A 15,955-nucleotide genomic window follows, 5' to 3' on the forward strand; every position below is an offset into this window, starting at 1 on the left:
AGCCAGTGCTCTAACCACTGAGCCATCTCTCCAGCCCCAGTTCCCACACTTTTAAAATGTGGGATTACGATGCCAACCTCACAGCACTGTGAAGAGCGAAGGAAACAAAGAGCCGGGCACAACTAGAACAGCCTGATTCAAGTCGAGGGCCCGAGGGATGACAGCTAGCCCTTTCCTCATGTAGCTCACGTCTGTGGTCGTTACTGTGCTGGGGTGCTGCAGGTCTACAGCCACCGACTGCACCACACAGGAGTGTGTGACCAGTGACCTGTGGGTCTGTGACGCTTCCCTCAATTCCCCTCTCCATCCTCTGTGCTGCGTCTCAACTCTGGTATCTTAAAAACCCAACTAGCCCCGCGCTCCGAGTTCCAGATGAGTGACCTATGACCTTCTGAAACTCGGGCCCTGGGCTCCTAAGCTGAGGAGGACTGTGTTCTACAGAAAAAGGGCTGCTAGGACTGTGAATGACAGTCAAGAGACGTTTCCCAGGAGGAAGATCAAATCTTCATGATTTATTTATGAGTTCGATTTTTTTTCCTTGTGGCCAGTTTAAAATGAATTTAGAATGTAGCATTAAGGATATCGGATGACAGAAAAATCCTGGGAACTGTCAAATATTGTAAAGGCACTATGGCTGTCCACTGACTTTGGGGATTGCAAAGTTACCTGTACATCACATCAAGACAAGCCTTCAGCACTGGGCCCCTCAGTGATGACTCTGACTGACTTTTACCTCCACAGAAGGTGGCAGGAAGGTGACCTGGGCTCAGCTACCCTGAGATGTCCCCTTCCTCAAAACAACAAAAGATAAAAACTATCAGGGAAAACGAAATTATCCTATTATCCTTTTCATTGAGAGGAGCCCTCATGTAGCCCAGGCTGGCCTCAAACTCACTCCATAGCTGAGGATGACCTTGAGTTCCCTATCCTCCTCTCTCTATCTACCTCCCAAGCACTGGGAAGATGGGCGTGTAGCATCAAGTCCAGCTGCCTTCTGTTTTTCAGAGCTGTGATCAGCTCTTCGGAAATCTTCCACTCCAGAGCCCCACGTGGTGCATGCACGGGCTTGCACGGCTTTAATCCCAGCACCAGGGTGCCAGAGGTGGTGTCTCTGTAAGTTTGAGGACAGCCTGGTCTGTACAGCGAGTGCCAGGACACTCAGAGCTACACAGTGAAGGCCTGTATCAAACAGCAACAGCACCACCACCACCACCACCACCAAAGTCAAACAAACCAACCAACCACCAGTTCTGTAATTAACCCCTGGTGTGTACGGATCATGCTACTGATCCATCTGTAAATTTTTTTTTAATGGATAGACCTTTAGATTTAAGGACTATGACAACAAAATAAAGGGCTTGAAAGAGATAAAAAAAAAAAAGCACCCCCACACACATGTAATCAGCACATGTGCATTCATATGAAGTAGTCATAAGCACATATGTATGCTTGTATGTATGTTATTTGAAATAATGATATTGTTAAACTTGCAAGAGGAGCAAGCTTCCAAGGGTGAAGACATACTGGAATTTTGGTTTTCCTATATCCCTACAATTTATTTTTGCATTAGAATTTTATGCATATGGTATGTTTGCATGTATGTGTGTACACCATGTGTGTGACTGGTATCCATGGAGGCTAGAAGAGGGCACTGGATCCCTGGGAGCTGGAGTTAAGATGGTTGTGAGCCACCTGGAGGGTCCTGGGAATTGAACCCAGATCCTTGGAATAAGTAGCCGGGGCTCCTGCAGTCTCCTCCCACAGTCTGCACTGCTGTGGTAATATCACACTTTCTGGTGAAAAACCAGAGTCCACTTTTTCTCATTTAAGAAAATGCTTGCTATGGTCTTCTCTCAACAAATTCTCTCAGGAATTTCATGCTGAATAAGTAGTTTGTCCCCACAACAAAAAAAATTATTAGTAAAATACCTTTATCTTTATAACCAAATATAAAAGTTGTATTATTTTACAAGGGTCAGGAGGCTGCTAATAGGTCTTTTTTTCTTAAAATACAAACAACAATAAAAAACCTTTAAATATATACTTTGCCTGTTAAAGTTATACTTAGAGGAGTAAAGTACCTTTTATTGAATAATTAAAACTAAAAACAAGGATGGAATAAGAAATTATAAATTTATTACCATTTATATTTTGCTTTGTAGATGCAAAAGAGTAAAAGAGAAGCAGGCTGGGTGAGGAGCCCACTTTGTTTCTCACATGTGATTAAGAGTAAACTCTGGGGCTTTGAGGCTAAGAGCACTGGTTGTTCTTCCAGAGGACCCTGGTTCAGTTCCCAGGACCCACATGGCAGCTCATACCTGTCTGTAATGACACTTTTATACAGACATACATGCAGGCAAAACACCAATGAGCATTAAATAGATAAATAAATCATAAGGAAAAAATGAAGTCAACTCTGGACCTGGAAGGCTTGGTAGTGCATGCTTACAAACTAGTACTTGGAAGGTGGAGCCAGGAGAATAAATTTGAGACCAACATGATCTACATAACGTGCAATGAGGCCAGCCAGGTCTACACCAAGAAATCCTGTCTCAAAAAGCCAAAGTAAAAACAAATTTAAAAAGAGAGCCAACTTTCATCATAAAGTTCACATATGAAGTCATTTCCTCCAGAAAACAGAAGGATCAAAACCAAGAAACAAAACAAATGTAGGCTGTAAGGAGTACCAAGAACACTCTAGTTCCTGGGAGTGCCTGGCTGAAGGACTTCCTGCTTCAGTCTCCTTTTCTGTAACCAGTTGCCCTTTGTGTGAGTCTGTCTCTCCTCATAGGCAACGGGCTCCCTGGCTGTACCGTTTGAGCAAGAAACGGGCACACACAGCTATGATGGACTCAAACATGCTTCTTGGGTCTCCTTAGGCCACTTTGAAGCTTTAAAGATGCTCCTTGCTGGAAATAAATCCCTCTGGGCTAGAAGAAGGCACAGTGGCGGAGCACTTGCCTGGCTGGGCCAGACTTAGGTTAGATCCAGCACTGAAAACAGCAGCAATAGGCAGGCAAGCCAGTTGGGATGTAAACACATTTGCTACTACACCCCAAAACCCGAATTTGATCCCCAGATCTCATAGGTTAGAAGAGAAGAGTAAATAAAAAAAATCAAATTAATCTCATTTTCTCTATTCCGCAAACAGTTTACTTATTTGGATTGTGTGTGTGTGTGTGTGTGTGTGTGTGTGTGTGTGTGTATGTCTGTGTGTGTGCAGGCCCATGTGGTATGGCACACTTGTAGGGATTGGAGGACAACCTTGTAGCACCAGTGCTCTCTTTCTGCTGTTGGGAACAAGCAAAAGAAACTACTTTTTTGTATTCAGACTCCATTAAATCACAGGGAGACACTAAATTCAAAGTCCCAGATCCTAGGAAAGCTGGGGACTTCCCAATAGCTGAACAGCTTCTATTATTGAGAAGGCTAGGCTAATTCTCTGACAGGCTCCAAATCTCTGTTTCCAAGAACTGGGCAAGTTCAGCAAGTCCTGCCCTCAGAGGCTGCCTAGACACCTGGCCTGAGGCAAGGACAATGGTCAGCAGCAGTTTCCAGACTTCCTCAGCAATAGTTTCCAGATGTCAAGCTGTGGTAATGGTTCTGGAATGCCTAGAGATAGAGTAGGATAAAGCTCATCTGCCCTGGAATGTGCTCACTTGGGTGTGTGTGTGTGTGGTGTGTGTGTGTGTGTGTGAGTGTGTGGTGTGTGTGTGTGTGTGTGTGTGTGTGAGTGTGTGGTGTGTGTGTGTGAGTGTGTGTGTGTGGTGTGTAAAAGCCCAGAAATGTAAGACAGTCTTTGTTTGGTGACTGTACCTCACTTATCTTGGGGTAACTGGTGCTCATCCTTCCTGAGTTTCACAGTGATTGGCTGGTTACACATTATCTACACAGACCCCCAACTTATTTCATACTTTCTTCCTTGTATATTCTAGTTAGTCTTTATTCTTGCGCAAATTCATTTTTTACTTCTCTTTGACATGACAGGTCCTTTCCCCCAAATTAAATTTAACCATAATCTTTCAAAGAATTCTCTACTATCTTTCATTTTGATTGACATCTTTCCTGCTACAGTCTTCAAGAAATCAACGAATATATTAACTGGAATTAGACCTGCACCTGTCTCCAGAACCCTGCTCACTTGACTTGGGCTGCCTTAGATGGAATTCTTAACCTAAAAAAAAAAAAAGTTTTAAGACAGTGACTTTGTATTCTTACCTCAGTTCTTTAACACTGTTTTTGTTGCTGTTGTTCTTAAATAGCGAAAGGGGGAGGGGTAGAATATGACAAAGGCTGTCCAATGACGAGCATTGAGACAGAGCATTGAGACAAGAGCATTGGGACAGAGCTCAGCAGGTGATTATTCTCACGATGACACAGCTGGCTTGGGTAAGGCTTACACACAGTAGACAACAGAGTACTCCTTCTCTGTCCTGAGAGTGACACCTGGTAACAAAGGAGCCAGAAAATGGACTTCTGGAGAGGGCAGAACTTTGGTCTTTTTCAGCCCCTAAAATCCAAACTGTTTTGTTCTGAGTCACAGCCCAGGTTAAAAAGAACAAAACAAAACAAATAAAAACCAGTCAAGTAAGGACCAGAAATAGCTCAGTCTGAAAGGAAGTGTGAACGCATGGCTCGGGGCTGCCACTGCCACACAGCAGCTGTGACTGTGACAGGTTCAGAGTCTACACCTGTGGTATGGTGGCTCCTATCCTACACCACATGGACTCTGATAGAGCTGGTGCAGGTTTTAACGCCAGTATTCAGGAGGCAGAGTCTCTGGGAGTTCCAGGCTAGCTAAGAGAACCTGTTTCAAAAGCAAAGGTAAGATATGCCAGGTGCCTGGATCGGAGCAGACTGGGTAGTGCAATGGTCACAGGCCCCTTTTTACCTTTTTAGATACACAGAGTGATGGATCAAACTTCCTTTATTCTCAAAACTGCTGTTCTGAGAAAAAGGCAGAGAAAAGAGGCTAAATGGAACCATAAATCTCTTTGATCTCAAGTTTTAAAGGAGATAAGCCACGGAATAAACTAGTAAGAGACAGAAAGAATGATAGAATTATAAAGCCCATAGCGAAGGTATTGAGATTTATTAATCACCTCCACTTGCCTCTTAGCAGTGACGATGAGATTTGATTTCATGCTCAGTGAAGGGAGAAATCACCCAAACTTGGAAAAGTGAAATTAGAAGTGTTTCATAAAAAACAAAGCTTGCTGCCATTTCCAGATGTCCTCTCAGAAAATGATTTCAGAGTGAATGAACAGCCTTTAGGTCTCTCAGCTGGGATGCCTGCTGTGCGGCTGCCTGTGGTCTGTCCTAGGCAGAAAGACAGCAGATGCCACTGTAAAGACACTAAGGAACAGCGCTGGCCAGGTGCTGGCAGACATGCAGCCCTGCCCTAGTGTGTCAGGGCTGCCCTGACAATGTTCTGTAACTGGGAGGCTTGAAGAGCAGAAACCCGCTGTCTCAGAGTTCTGGAAGGTCTGAGTGCAGCACTCTACCAGGTTTGTGGGTGACCCAGACTGCTTCTCCATCATTACCTCTCTGTGCATGTGTGCTCTGGTGTATCCTGATGCACCTATTTTTTTTTTCCTAATAGAGACAAAAGTCAGATGGGCCTGGACTCCATCCAGTGGCTTTCTTTGCTCCTACTTACTTGTTCCAGCACTGTCTCTCAATATGGCCATCTTCTGGGACAGCGAGCGGTGTTGTGGCTGTGTGTTACCTTTCCGTCAGGTGGCTAAATAACCCGACAGAACCAACTTGAGGGAGAAAAGCTTTTGCTTTGTGGTTTTAGAGATGTTTCAGTTCATGAGTGGGAAGGCACAGTGGGTGGAGCCAGTGTCAGCAGAAGAATGGGGTGAGGTTTGATCACAGGGTCCAGGCCAAGACGCAGAGGCAGGACTTAGGCTGGAACCAGAGGTTTGGTGACCCCCAAAGTCTTGCTCCTGGGCACCCATGTCTGCCAGCATGCTCTAGCTCCCAGAAGCTCCACAGCACTCAGAATCATGCTATGAAGTGGGGACCCAGCATTCCAAACATTAACCCATGGAGCCATTTCAAATCCAAATGTACAGTGTGTAGATTTTGGAGGGACATGATTAAGCTCACACACAAAACACTGACTCACTTAACCATTTAATGAATGAGTAGCCAGGCTCCGAGAGAATAACTAATTCAATGCCTCATTAGAGCCAAGACCAGCGCTGTCTGCTAGCCAGACTTCCTCAGAGGGATGCTTATCTAGTGGGAAGACAGCACGGATGGAGGAAAGTCTGAGGAAGAGAGCTACAGGTACAAAGGCCTTCAGCCACCAGGCTGTGTCATTATGTGAAAAGAACGGATTCAGGGTAAATACTATTTACACAACACTCATATGTTAGGCTGGGACCCCCTCCTCCTCCCGATAAAAATGGACTGGCACCCTCTTATGAGGAACGTCTAACTGCCCGGGGTCCTGTGTCTTTTGCTCCCACACATAATTTTAGGAGTGCTCAGCTAGACAGTGGTCGGCCAGGCACCTCATCAGCCCTCTGCGTGGACTGTATTGTTCTTTCAAGTTTGCTTAAAGTATCTTGGTTCTTTGAGCTTTATCCTGTAACTTTATCTTATGGGCTATATTCTGTGTTAAATTGTAATTATAAAGGTAGAAAGTAAACTATTTACATCCCAGATGTCATTATGCTTGTAAAGACCAGTTTGGTGTGCATTCCAGGGATCTAGATAGAGGACACAATGTCTAGAATATACGGATTCTTTTACAAACATTGCTGAATGAGGTCTACTACTGGCTTCTGGACTGAGGAACAGACTGAAATATTCCAGTTAGAATACAAATTTTATGAGGGCACAGCATGCTGCATATATGTATATTCATAGATATGCAAACATATATACACACACATATATATTAGCATCTCTAGTGAATATGTATAATTATATATATATATATATATATATATATATATATATATATATATATATATATGAAATGGCAGAATCTCTAGTATGTGTGCGTATAATATATATATTAGACTTAAAAATATACTGTTCAATATAAACTTTCACCTCCTCAAGATAAACATATGCAAATATTCTAAAATAAAAAAGTAAATTAAAAGTATAAAATACCATTGTTAACAAACATGTGGGTAAGGGATGCTCAGGCTGTGAAGAACATGAATATTTACACATAATGCTCTAGAGTCCTAAGGCTGAACTCACTAATTTTTTTCTATTCTGGAAAGTTCTACTTTAAACTCCATTATCTGCAGGTTTACTGTGGTAAGGGTAAGTGGCAAAAATCAGAGTTGAGGTTCTCCTGAAGACAGCCCTTTGTGTATGACTAAAGTTGCCAGGCATGGTGGCTCACACCTTTACACCAGCACTGGGAAGGCAGGGGCAGGCAGATCTTGGTGATTGAGGCTAGCCTGGGCTGTGCAGTGAGTTCTAGGTCAGTCAGAATTATATGGTGAGATCTTGTCTCAAAAAAAAAAAAAAAAAATCAAAGCAAAATGGCACCTAACTAGAATATTATGGGTTGGAGAAATGGCTCAGAGGGTAAAGGCGTGATTACCATGAAGCCTTGTGACCCGAGTGAGATCACTAGGGTACACATGCACAAACAAAAGGCAACTCCCAGACACTGCCCTCTGGTTCCCACCCCCACAAATCAATCAATCAATGTAATATAAAAGTTAAAAACAAGCATCATGACTACTTTTCTGATTAAATGAGAGCTGATTATACAATTGCTTTGCTTCAATTACTGTTAAAACCCTTCCGGTGATGTACTGGACTGGTGTCCCTCTGCGCACAGTGGAGATGAACCTTTGCAATCTAACACTCGCCCAGCTCTCCACCGGGCAAGGGAGTCAGGCGAGATGGGCCTGCAGCGCGGCTGACCTTACTGCAGGTGCAGTGCTTGTGAGCAATCACAGGCCTCCACAAGAAGTCCTGGTTAACTGCAGGAATCCATTCTGGGGCCCCATGTAGCTCAGGATGACCCTGAACGTTCCAGGTAGCTGAGGATGCCTTGACTTTCTGACCCTCCTGCCTCTCCTTCTAAGCACCAGAGTCACAGTGCCAGCTTGCTGTTTTGCTTTGTTTTTGAGATAGGGTCTCACGACGGAGCCCAGGCAGGTCTGGAACTCATGTAGCCCAGGCTGGCCTCAAACTCATGGCAATCCTCCTGCCTCAGTTTTCTAAGTGCTGGGATTATAGGTGTACATCAAGGCCAGGAATGGCTATTCATCAGATCACTTACAAATGAAGACAAAAGCAAGCTTGATCCTCCTTCTCAGCCTTCTGTTCTCCTCGGATCACGAGGATCAGAGAGCTTGCTCATAAATGACTGGAGTTAGGCTGTGCTCTCCCAACTGCTGTGACTGAGTCAGGCGGGGATGGGAAAGCGGAGTGCAGAGAAGAAACGCATGGGGCTTAAGTGAAGTGTTAGCCTTCTTCTCATGCTGACACTATTCAATTCCGAGACACTATTTAACGTTTTGAAATTTCAAATAATATCAAAGCAGGGATTAAGCTGGAATTAGATGGTTGTAAGGGAATTTTTAGAAATCTCCAAAAATTAAGACATTTTTAAATCTCTAGGTTAAAGCATATATTGGTGTTTGATGAATGCTCTGAATAGAACCAATAGCAAGCCCCCAAGCCCAAGGCACAGTGTGAAAACATTAGCACTCTTAGGGAGGGGCATCCGGGGCCTGGAGAAGCATGGGTGTCAGTCTGCAGGCACAGCGACGCCTCTGCAACTCTGAGCACAGAGATCTCTGTGTCCCGACGTCTGCGCCTGCAGCTGCTCCGCCTTTACAAACGTTCACAGGCAGGGCTATTAGCCCCTTTCCTCTATGTTCTGGCGCCTTCCCTATAATGAGCACAACACTGGGAAACAAGCTGAGGGCTAGGACTGCTCCGCACCACATTTCTCTCTCCTTAAATAGGACCCAAAGACAGCTTAGATTTATAATCTTTCAGCTCTGCTTAGTCCTAGAACCACACTACTCCATGACAATTCCTGCAGAATTCCATTAACCACAAGGCGCAGCCCATCAGTTCTCACGGCTGCAGGGAGACTGCAGGAAAGCCTAGAGGCCGCTGACCCCACGCTCCATGTGCACACGGAGGATCACCTGGTTCAGGCGACACGTACCTCCAGCTTTAGAACGTCATGCTGCAGTTTACGCTGAAATTCCAGGAAGTTTTTAATGGTCAGTTTCCCTTTGAGATCAGCTCCAAAAAAGTAGGTTGTGAGGGCCGAACATAAGCCAGACTTGAGGGTGTTCCCAGTGGTTGGGCGATCTCTGTGACGCATGCCCATGCTGGTTTGGGAGCGAATGATGCTCTGAACCTAGAACAGAACCATATCCCCGCGCTTAGACTCAGGATAGTGAGACATGGGAAAAATACTTCTGAAGACTCTGTGTGAACACTGCACAACACTACAATTTTAGAAGCCATGTCTTATTATCCCCATTTTATAGATGAGGAGACTGAGGCATATACAGTTGAGTAGAGGCATCAAGGAGGAGAACGGGGATTCTGACTCCTGGTACTTTTATGACTGGAAGCCCCCTGGAGAGCTTGTATTCAGGAAAAGAGCATTTGTTTGGGCTGGTGGGGGCAGAGTGGTGCAAAACCCACTCACAGGATAATCATCTTTCCAGCAACAATGTGTCTGAGTTTGAACATCCCACACTTCCCAGTCTACTCGAGATGTGGCATGGCTGTCCGAACATCCTTTTGATTTAAATTATTTTCTGCATATGGCTGCTTTGCCTGCATCTACATCTGTGCCTCATGTGTGTGACTGGTGCCTGCAGAGGCCAGCAGAGGCCTTTGGATGCCCCAGGACTGGAGTTAGCGATGGTGATGATCCACCACGGGAGTGCAGGGAATCTGGATCCTCTGGAAGAGTGTCCAGTGCTCATAACCACTGAGCCATCTCCCCAGCCTCATATGCAAATTCTTGATGTCTAAATATATTAGGATGACTTATGATACACAAAGTCGGGATAAAATAAGAAAATGCAGGGAATGTCTTCAGTCTTTGATAGTGTTAGTTTTGGGGACTAACAAGAGTGGCCTCCACATGCACGTGAGCTTCCTTGGGCACGTCTGTGGTTGCCATGGCCTTCACTAGTGCCCACACTTATGGCTTATTTCCCACTGGCTACGAAACACTAAAAACGGAAGTCAGCACGACTCACCTGCTCAAACTCTTCCATGTCTACTTCTCCGTCTCCATTCAAGTCAAACATCTTGAAAGCAATTTCAAAATTTCTCTGAGGAGCTACAAGTAGGGAAGGAGAAAGGGGAGGAAAATGGAAGGAAAACATCAGTCAAAACATTAAGTCACTCCAGAGAAACACTTAAGTCATACCCAAACCAGAAAAGGACACCGTCTAGATCAAGTGTTAACTCTAAAACCCAAAGAGGGTTCTGTGACCAGTAGAACCAGCATTTTCCCATTTTTGTATTTCAACCTTTTTACATTAAGAAAATATGTGTATGGCTGTTCTGCCTGCATGGGTGTTTACACACTTCATATGTGCCATGCTTGTAGAGGCCGGGGCGTCGGATTCTCGAAGACTGGACTAGCAGTGGGTGCCGGGGATTGCCTGGATCTTTTTGTAAACGACTCAGCTCACTCTCCTTTCTCAAATACGTCAGCTTTGCCATCAGCTGTATGACAGATGCTCTTTCCCACTTTTCGGTTGTTACTGGTTATACATGCTAAGCGTGCACACCATGCTGTTCTGAATTCGCTATTATTGACTGAGCCGAGACAGCCGGGCTAGGATGTCCTTGCCGCTGTAGTGCAAGGTCAAAGCCTAGGCCTTGGCTCCTGCCAGTAAACAGTTTAGCTTTCCAGCTGCTTCTGTCACTGTCTGCAATGATCTGTGTGTCACCCTGCCGTCATTATCACTGATCTCTGGTAGGATGGGAGGGTGCACTGTCCGCCATTCAGCTCCCACTTCAACACCCTGGCCTCATACACAAGTTACCAAGTGGAGCATCCTTAGATGCTAACATTCAGTTGAAGCTTTAACACAAACAAACCCCAATCACCACCACCAAGATAAACTCCATGAAGCTTGAAATACTTATTCCTTAAGTGAGTGATTAAAGTCCCTTTAAACACCAGGCTTCAGTGTTTCAGAAGCAATCAAAACACAATTAATACATATCATGTGTCATAATGAAACAAAAACGAATGCTCTCCTGTATGCCATGAAGTGTTCTGGTAAAGAAAACAGAAATATCTACCTTCTTCCTTATGTGCCCCTAACTTGCTGAACTTTAGAGAATAAACCAAAGGAAGTGTCCTTTCTGTCCCGATACCACTAAAGAAGTTCTCAATTATCATTATTTTTACTAACCAAACAACAAACAAACAAAACAAAGAACCCCACGCCAAACCAAACAGTAACCATGAAGATTATTATTCATAGACATAGAGGTGAGTGATGAGCTTCCTACAGCATGTGTAACCGGAGATCCAAACCCCCACTGTGAGTTTGTCAACAGCAGTAATTCCTGAGTGCCCATTGTCCTTTCAGACACCGGATAGCTGGCTGGAAAGTTCCGGCTTCCGGTTGCCAGGGTGGATGCTGTGCCCGTCTGCTTCCAGCTGTCTGATTCACTTGATGTCGGCATCCGACAGATTTGCTCCTTTTCTGTTTCTTGGTCTGCTGGCCTCACCTAGCGCTCTGCCATCTCTGGTCGGTAACTACTGTCCTTTAGGATGGAGCTACAATTGCTGAGCAACACACCACTTAGAGAATTCAACTTTTATGTTTACTGGCATCTTTTTTTCTTTCTCCTTCCATATTTTTTCAAGACAGGGCTTCTCTGTGTATTCATGGCTTTACTGGAACTCACTCTGTAGATCAGGATGGCCTCAAACTTAGAGATCCGCCCGTGTCTGCTTCCTGAATGCTGGGACTAAAGGCACGAGCCATTACCACCTGGCTATTGGCACTCTTCAAAATTTTTCTGTCTAATTTTCTACTAAGATGTTTATAACTGTCAAACTTTGGGTTTTTGGTTGGTTGGTTGGTTGTTTTGTTTTTTGGGATGAAGTCTCATGTTATAGTTCTGGCTGGCCTGGAACTCAGTATGTAGACCAGACTGGCCTCAAACTTATGTAGATCTGCTGGGATTAAAGGCAGGAGCCACTGTGCCTAGCTTGAGTCAAGCATTAAGATAGATAATTTCCTGTTTTTATTGATGAATTTTGTACTCGAAATCTTGAAGGTTTAAAGAACAAAACAAAACAGGGGACTGGAGAGATGGCTCAGTGGTTAGGAACAAGAACACTGGCTGCTCTTGTAGTAGACCCGAGTTCGGTTTCCAGCACCCATATGGCTCCAGTTCCCGGGGGCTCTGACTTCCTTTTCTAGCCTCTGCTGACACCAGAACTGTAGAGGCAAAAACATGATACATATAAGATTAAAAACAACAAACAAACAAACAAACAAACAAACTAAGCAAAAATTAAATGACTGGTCAGGGTGCACATGTGCCGTGGGCAGTGGAGGAGGGGGTGGAGCAGGTGCAGATTTGCTTTGCTGTGTACAGTGAGAGATGTAGAAGGTGGTTTTGAACCAGTGCAGGGGGCACTGGGCTAGCTAGCAGCTACTGGCAGATGACAGATAATGCTGCACTTCATCTGGCTTTGGCATGAACAAAGCAGGAGCTGTTCCTGATGCCCTGCTGGCCTCTCACCCTCTGCCAGGGTTAGCAACCTACAGTCTTCGACTGGCGTGTGTAGGGAATCAGGTAAAAGGTTTCCTATTAGACTACTTAATATCTGAACACTGGGATCATGCCTGAAACCCAGCTAAATATCAAGTATTTCTGTCTGGCTTCTTTTTAAGAAATTCGATTTATACATTCTCACTCCAACAGCTGGAGGGCTGTTGACCCAGAATGACAAGATTCCTACAGATAGTTTGGAACCAGTTCTGGCCACAGTAATCCTGACTAGTGAAGTGGAATCTCTTCTTCGTCACAGGGACAATACCTCTCAGCTCTTCTGGACTGTCTCTTGCAATGTAAAGAATTCACTTCAGTCTTGAGGAGCTCAGGCACCGAAAAGGCCAGGAAGTAATTAACATTGGCTTTGAAAGTAATTATGTCAAGGGCCAAAGATGGACACAGGTAGAGACACTGCTGAAACTTTTACCAGACCGAACTGGAACTGGAAGAGCATGTTAGGACCGCCATTCAAAAACCAGGTCACCCAAGCCGACGACAGCATTATTTCAAGCATCCCACACCTTTTGTACATCTGAGCTGATGGTGGCGGTCTCCGGAACATACTGCAGCTTCTGTACGTTCTGGGCACGTGCTGGATGATATGCATTTGTAGTCATTATCAGCCATGATTTCTCGTCCTACCTTTCAGAATGATCTCCGAGACTCTATCTGTGCGCGCACATATGAGAAAGATTGGCAAAGTGAAAGAACCAACTAAATACCCTTCAGAGCAGCGGCCGGTCACAACCGTCAGAGGCTTTCTGAGTCAGGGAAACCTTCAGACCACGAGCCTCCATTCAGTGGTCAGCTTCTCTGCTACATTAGCGCAGGTGATCAGACAGCCTCTGATTATCTGAGATGGAAGTCCCCACTTCTGAGACCCGAGCTCTGCCAACTACATTAATTAAATTTCTTATGTAAGAGCCCCAATCTACTGTGTAGCTCTTACAAGCTAACAGTCTCATTTGTTAGAGAAATACAAAAACAGATCTGCCAACTCCCAGAACCATTATCCTATTTCTACCAGGACTCTCAGACTTGTTTGAGATCTTCAGCATCCCAAAGGTCTATTTGTGAAGCACCTTAAGTGGGCAATGCCTCACAAAGCAACATTCTAAACACAGTTACATCTGGACTTGATGTGCTTTTGAGAACAAGACTACATTTTTTTGTTTTTAAATAATGGCCTAGGTTATCACATGATACTGCATTTTTTTTTTTTAACAAATGGGCTAGATTATTGTGTTATGCCCTGGTGTCTTGCTCTCTGCAGGGTTGGGGGAGAGGGGAAACTCTGTAAGAGGAACTTGAAGACCTGAGTTTCGTATTCAACACCTATATCTCAAGCCGGTTCTAAACACCTACAACTTCAGAGACTCAACACCACCTATTGGCTCCCACGGGCACTTACATATATGTTAAAAAGACAATACAAACTCCAGTTGTCTCCATTTAAGAACCCAATCAATTTCTCTCCATTTTAAGGACCAGGCCTGATTTCAAAAAAGGTAGTAAGGTACCACCTTCAGGAATAGACTTATGAGTTCCAGAAACTAAGTTATAAGACACCAGCTCTAGGAAGAGACCATAAAATCTAGAACAAGATCATAAATCCCCTCGCAAAGAACCGCCTGGGGACAACCACAGAAATGGGGAAATGTCTTATCTCAGGATGGGCCATCTGCCCTGGGCAGCCCAATTTCATTACATGGTTGAATGAATGCTCATGACACAGGAATGCAGATCACTGACACTCACCAATGAAATTTTAGATGACCTAATCCTTCTAGAGAGTTCCCCTAGTTCCCTATAAGAAGGCCTTCATGCCTTTGTCTAGGGTCGCCATCTTAGAGAATGGTTGACCCCCACATGCTGGTTGTTTCTGCAGAATAAATAATCTTTGTCTATGGATACTATCTGAGTCTAGGGTCTTTTTTTCAGCAATTTTCTTTTTTCCTTTCTTTCTTTCAAGATTTATTTATTTATTTTATGTATGTGAGCCCACTGTTGCTGTCTTTAGTCACACCAGAAGAGGACATCAGATCCCATTAGAGATGGCTGTGAGCTACCATGGGGTTGCTGGGAATTGAACTCAGGACCTCTACAAGAGCAGTCAGTGCTCTTAACTGCTGAGCCATCTCTCCAGCCCCTTCAGCGATTTTCAAACTGCTACAATGTGCCACACACACACACAAACAAAAATAAAAATAGTTGGTGTGGTGGTATACATTTAGGATTTCAGCATTTGGGAGGCAGAGGCAACCAGATCTCTGAGTTCAAGGCCAGAGTGGTCTACATAGCAGAACAAACCAGTCAGGACTATAGAGCAAGACCTGGTCTCAAAAATAGTTTTAAAAGCTCTGTTAGTATATATATTTCTTTTTGTTCATTTTGAGGGAGCATCTTTTTCTGACCTACGCTGACTCGGAACTTGCTATCATCCAGACTGGCCTTGAATTTCAATCTGCCCCAGCTCTGCCTCTGGAGTGCTAGGATTCCAAACATGCTACCACTCCTGGTTTTAAGAATAGATTTTCTGAATGCCTCAGGTACTGGCGTCTGGAGGATGTCTGGAGGAACTCTTGTCCTTTATGGAGTAGGGAGCATTCCTCTGTCAAGTGTGCCACAGCTGTGGCTCAGCACTGCCTTGGGAGACTGTGGCTTCTGAAGAGTGCTTTCCAAAATGCAAATATCCTCAGGATCATTTTAAAAGCAATTAAGCAGCAGCAGATGGATTCTCTTTCCATTGACCTAGGCTGGTTATTTCAGTCTGCTTTTATTTGTGGCAGTGAACGCTTCGTAGGTATTCTGGAAACCCATTGGGCTCCCCCTCCCACTCTGCTGGAAGGGCCCTGTGGGGGTGAGGGTGGGGCTCTGCAGATGGTGCTGAGAGGGTCAGCGGGGTTGCTCCCATGCCGCAGAGCTTCAAAGCCACGTCCCTGAATAACATCTCAGATGTCCCTCTATCCAGGACAGGGGCCTCTTTCTTTCCTTATCCTCAAGTCCAACAGAAAGAGGTCAGCCACCTGGGGGAATCACCTGGTCCTTTCCCAAGTCTTGGGAGCAAAGGAGAACATGGCTGCATTACTAGTGATGCCTCGAGGGTGCCAGGGTTCCAGTGCCACAGCTTGTAGGACTGCCTCACGGCACTGGCCAGCAGCCCTGCAAACAGCAT

General features: G+C 44.8%; 1 protein-coding gene across 2 annotated transcripts in view; it reads right to left on the bottom strand.

The window, feature by feature from the left end:
* The window catches only part of MICU1 (mitochondrial calcium uptake 1), a 136,335-nt gene that overhangs the window by 52,911 nt on the left and 67,469 nt on the right, over positions 1-15,955 (bottom strand). For both annotated transcript variants that reach the window (XM_080937830.1, XM_080937829.1), the window contains 2 exons: positions 10,227-10,309; positions 9,170-9,367 (listed from right to left, as the gene is read on the bottom strand). In XM_080937830.1, the coding sequence (XP_080793956.1) occupies positions 9,170-9,367; positions 10,227-10,309 (281 nt within the window). The remainder of the gene's footprint in view (positions 1-9,169; positions 9,368-10,226; positions 10,310-15,955) is intronic.

Source organism: Micromys minutus (genome assembly GCF_963924665.1).
Source record: "Micromys minutus genome assembly, chromosome: 25".
Taxonomy (NCBI): Eukaryota; Metazoa; Chordata; class Mammalia; order Rodentia; family Muridae; genus Micromys; species Micromys minutus.